This window comes from Palaemon carinicauda, chromosome 4 (assembly GCF_036898095.1).
Source record: "Palaemon carinicauda isolate YSFRI2023 chromosome 4, ASM3689809v2, whole genome shotgun sequence".
Lineage (NCBI taxonomy): Eukaryota > Metazoa > Arthropoda > Malacostraca > Decapoda > Palaemonidae > Palaemon > Palaemon carinicauda.
The window spans coordinates 182,611,050-182,615,862 of NC_090728.1; the positions used below are offsets into that span (position 1 = coordinate 182,611,050).

General features: G+C 38.8%; 1 protein-coding gene across 1 annotated transcript; it reads left to right on the plus strand.

Moving 5' to 3' along the window:
• The first annotated feature begins 244 nt into the window (after positions 1-244).
• On the plus strand, positions 245-3,245 carry LOC137639228 (uncharacterized). The gene has a single exon (XM_068371523.1). The coding sequence runs from the start codon at positions 308-310 to the stop codon at positions 1,778-1,780; it is 1,473 nt and encodes a 490-aa protein (XP_068227624.1). The 5' UTR covers positions 245-307; the 3' UTR covers positions 1,781-3,245.
• The last annotated feature ends 1,568 nt before the right edge of the window (positions 3,246-4,813 follow it).

A 4,813-nucleotide genomic window follows, 5' to 3' on the forward strand; every position in this document is an offset into this window, starting at 1 on the left:
CTTTGGAGCATTATCTTCAAACCTTCAAAGAGAAAAACTAATTGATTACTTTCTTTGAGAGAGAGAGAGAGAGAGAGAGAGAGAGAGAGAGAGAGAGAGAGAGAGAGAGAGAGAGAGAGAGAGAGAGAGAAGCTATGCTTTCAAAGAGAAAAAGAATGTTTTTTTTTTTTAACTTGTAATAAAAATGTATAGTTACAGAAGAAAATCTAATACTAATATTCCCCTTCGTTCTATTGCAGGTGGCAACGTAGACATATGTTCGTGCCCACCCTTCGAATGCAGCTGTGGGCGCGTTTGCGTAGGCGGCATGGGAGGGGTTCCGCCCTCTCCTGGTACGCCCACGATGCTTCTTTCGCGCCCTAACTTCCACCATCATAACCATCCGCCCATGGATCCTTACTTCACCCACACCGAAGATCCCACCCATCACCACGTCCTAGCAGACGCCCACAGAGGTGTGGTGCCGGCCGGCAGACCCACTTTCCACCCACCCCCACTGAACTGGACGCCCCCCTCTTCCCTCCCGGAGAGTTGGGGCATAGTGGCGCCCACCGGATACCGAACGGAAGGCTTCAACGGAGATGTGTGGACGCCCAACGTTCCCGAAGTGGGCGTTTGGACGGACGTGCAGCTGCCTCATCACAATAACACGCCCATGGATCCAATGCGGTCGCACCTCGCGGCACAGCATCAGATTCATAATTACAACAACAACAATAATAATAACAATAACCACAACTTTACGTGTGACATTAAATTGGACAGTCACGGTACAGATGGGGAGACGATATTCCCCTTCGAGGATGCTTTCCATCCCCACGACATCTTCGCCCTTGATCAGCCCTTCAGGAAAAAGGAGGAACTAGCGCCCACGCCTACGCCCACTATCCCCGAAGCAACGGCGCAGAAATTCCTGCAGTGCATAGATGACATCATTGGGGATTGCTTCCTGGAGGAGGGAGGGGGAGGATGTGGAGGAGGAGGAGGAGAATGTGAGGGGGAAGGAATTACTAATAATAACAATAACAATAACGACAACAACAACTGCGACAGTGTAGGCGAGACGGGTCAAAGATCTCCACCCGCGACCCTACTCGACCTGGGCAGCGGAGCCCTGACGCACCACCCCTACACGCAGGTCATGTCACATCCGCAGACGCCCACCCATACGCATCCTTCCACCCCCAACCTCAGCGGCAGTCATCCTCACACCCCGACCTACTCCACCCCCAACCCCGACCCCCCACCGACGATCTCAATCGCCAACTCGGCCGCCATTTTGGAAGACCACCGACTGCAAGACAACCTGGTGGTGTCTCCAACATCTCACCCTCTCCGTCACCATCACCATCACCATCCTCCTCATGAGGGAGGGAATTCGCCCGCTAATTTCACCCTCGAAGGAGAGGGGACAGGGACATCCTGCCAAAGATTCGTGTTCCCCTCGCCCGCTAGTGATTATGGCAATTACGCCGCCATCGATCCCTCAGCCACTGGCACCTTACCTAACTATGACATCACCGAGGGCCAAACTAATGGCCGACTGCCGGCTTACGAGGTGACGGAAGCGTCGACCAATAACACCTTAACTTCTTATGACGTCACGGACGTTTCGGCCAATGGCAGTTTGCCGAGCTACGACGTCACAGTGTACACGTCATCGTTCTGCGTATCGCCGAGCCAATCGCAGGCGTTCGCGGCCCGCGAGGGGAAGACGGACAATCAACTGCTTCCCTGTCACCCAATGGCGAACTGCGAGACTTCGCCGCCACTCAGCTGAACAATTTCAGTATTATTCTCTTAACTTTTTCTTAAAATACTAAATAAAGTATTCTCGTGCCTGCTACATGTAAGTGGCCAAGTGACAGTGTTTCTTTGTAGATGAAGAAACGACCTTTGTACAAACTCTATTAAAAAAACATTCCGTATATGACTGAATCAGTAGGATATTTGAGTTTGCATTTGTTTATGTATTATAGACTATATAAGAAACTTTTTAAATGGAAATTAAGTGTTATTAAAATTTATTCAAACAACTCAAGTTTGATTTAATGAATGCACTGCTCGCCAGAAACCATGTTCATATCAAGGGGAAGCAACTGATGTACTTATAAAAGTACATAAGGAATCACTTCATCACTTGGACAAGAATCTTACTTAAAACTTTATAAGTGTGAAAATGAATCAAAACACAATGAAGTGTGAAGTGTAAAGTATGGGAAGTGTGATAACTTCTCAGTAATGAAAAGAAAAGACAGTGTTTACTGTAATAACAGACACAGTGTTGCCACATGAAGGGTTTATCTTTAATGCAATCCCCTTGTTCAATTCTGGTGAAGTAAAAGAGGTGAACGGTTTTTACAAGTGTTTCTAAACAGGGTGACTTTTCTCATTTTCCTTTTCCATTGTTGACCTTTCTCTTCCTTTACTGACCTTTTTTAGAACTGACCTTATCTAATTTTCTCCTTCCCTGCTGATCATTTTAAAGTTGACCTTAATCAATGGCCTTTTATCTTGAGTAAAAATCTCTCTTTATTGGGCAAGAAAATTTCCCTTTCAAAAAATAGTTTTTTCCACTGACCTTTCCTACAGCTACATTGACCTTTTTATGACCTTGGCCTGTCTCTTTCTGTATCAATTTGAATAATTCTATTATTTCCTTTTTCTATCAATGGCCAATTTCGTCCATTCTAACAATAACATTCCAAATTTCTGACAAGAAAACAAGTCCTTCTTTTCAACAGTGACCTTTCTCACTCTTTTTAAGTGACCTTTCACCCTCTTTTGGTGGTGACCTTCTCAGCACCCTGTTTTCCTTTTTTGGAGTTGTGGGGGTCAACCACACAGGTTGTTTTAGATTTTATGATTACAATATTTTATCACATTTGTCAATATAAGTATTCTTTGTCGATCTCCAGATTTCTACTTTAATCGTTATGAATTCTTAAGTATACTTTTAAGACATTGCAACTGCTCATATATATAAATGAATTGATATATATATCTATATATTACATTGCATATCACTGAATAGTATTATGATCAACATGCTAGTCATTCAGATTTCATTTCGTGGCATTCGAGTTGAGCGAACTAGTCAAAAAAGAATAATATCAAGATTTCAATTTTTTTTTATCTCTCTTCCCTGTGAACAAATGAAGACTTCGGTGATTTTTGCAATCAGTAGAAGGCGGGGCCAAACTGAGAGACGATACTTTATTTTTCAAAAGTGTAATGTTCCTTACTGATATGAAAACCGAGACACTACATTTTGAAAAAATTGTTGTTTTTCACTTATTTTCAAAGTGGTTTCCATTTGCCTATTTGGTAAGAGTTTGTTTCCTTTAAAAATGTGTGAACAAAATCCTTGTCAGTGATTTTGAGAATGTCTTTTTTTTACTGGTTTCTTCAAAATTGGTTTATTTACTAAATTAGGGAAATTTTGTTTCTTATCAATTTGGTGAAAATTTGTTTTTATTGGTTTCATAAATTAATCTTTTATATATATTATATATATATGTATGTATATATATATATATATATATATATATATATATATATATATATATATATATATATATATATATATATAATGAAAAAATAAAAACTACCTTCAATTTTTTTTTTCGGAAATTCGAAATCACTGACTACCTTTACAATAAACAATATTTTTTTTTTCGAAATTCATTGAAATACAAAACCTTTAAAGGCATCGAGAAAAAGTTAATTTATTCACTAATTTTATGGAAACTAGTTTGTCTCTTTTAATAAAAGATTTAGTGGCATTACTTAAAAGAAAGCCGACTCTATCAATGTCTCATTATATTTATGGCAAAGACCGCCCACATCTTCACGATTCTCATGCTTATGAGCTTATGTTTACTTAAGTAATGATAAGTGCTCAATGTACTTTTCAACTTCAGTTGTCCACGTTCAAATGCGGATGTATAGTCCATTTCTTTAAGTGAGGCATATTTGCACCGACTCGCAACGGTGCCCTTTTAGCTCGGAAAAGTTTCCTGGTCGCTGATTGGTTAGAATTATCTTGTCCAACCAATCAGCGATCAGGAAACTTTTCCGAGCTAAAAGGGCAACGCTGCGAGTCGGTGCAAATATGCCTCACTAAAAGAAATGGACTACAGTTTCCCGAAGAAACACGCGAGAGGAATTTCAAGGAATAGAAACTCTTTATGGAGTTAAAATCATTACTCATTATGGAGTAAGTTGAAAAAAAAAATCCAAAACTGATGTTTAAAATAAATTCGTAAATGTGGATTTCTTTTTAGTATAAGATGTTTATTCTTATCCAAAACTTTTCGTACAAATTAAAAGCCTTTTATATTATAAATAATTTTTCTAGTATGGCATTACAAGTTAAGGTTATGGCACCATGTCTATTTATGTATATTTTAGTTAAAATATCCTAAAAACTGCTTTAAAGTTGAAAACATTATTTTTCTTTCCCTTAAATACAATAAAGGAAATACCGATGGAATAATTCTTCAAAACCCATATTCAAAACTACAATAAGGCTATCGTATTTATAAATCCTTTTTTAATCAAATTTGCTCATCACAAATGCCATGTAGTTAATACAAAAAAAAAATATATTTGAATATCAGAAATATTTAAAAATACATTTAAGATTAGTAAAAAATACCTCTGAAAAGAAATCTCATATACCTTGATTTTCCTTTTATCCTAAAATTTTAATAATGAATACATAAACGAGCCTTATTCATTTCGCATTTCTTCTATTGGACACAAATTACCCGCCTAACCTTAACTACATTCCGACAAAAACCTTTTAATT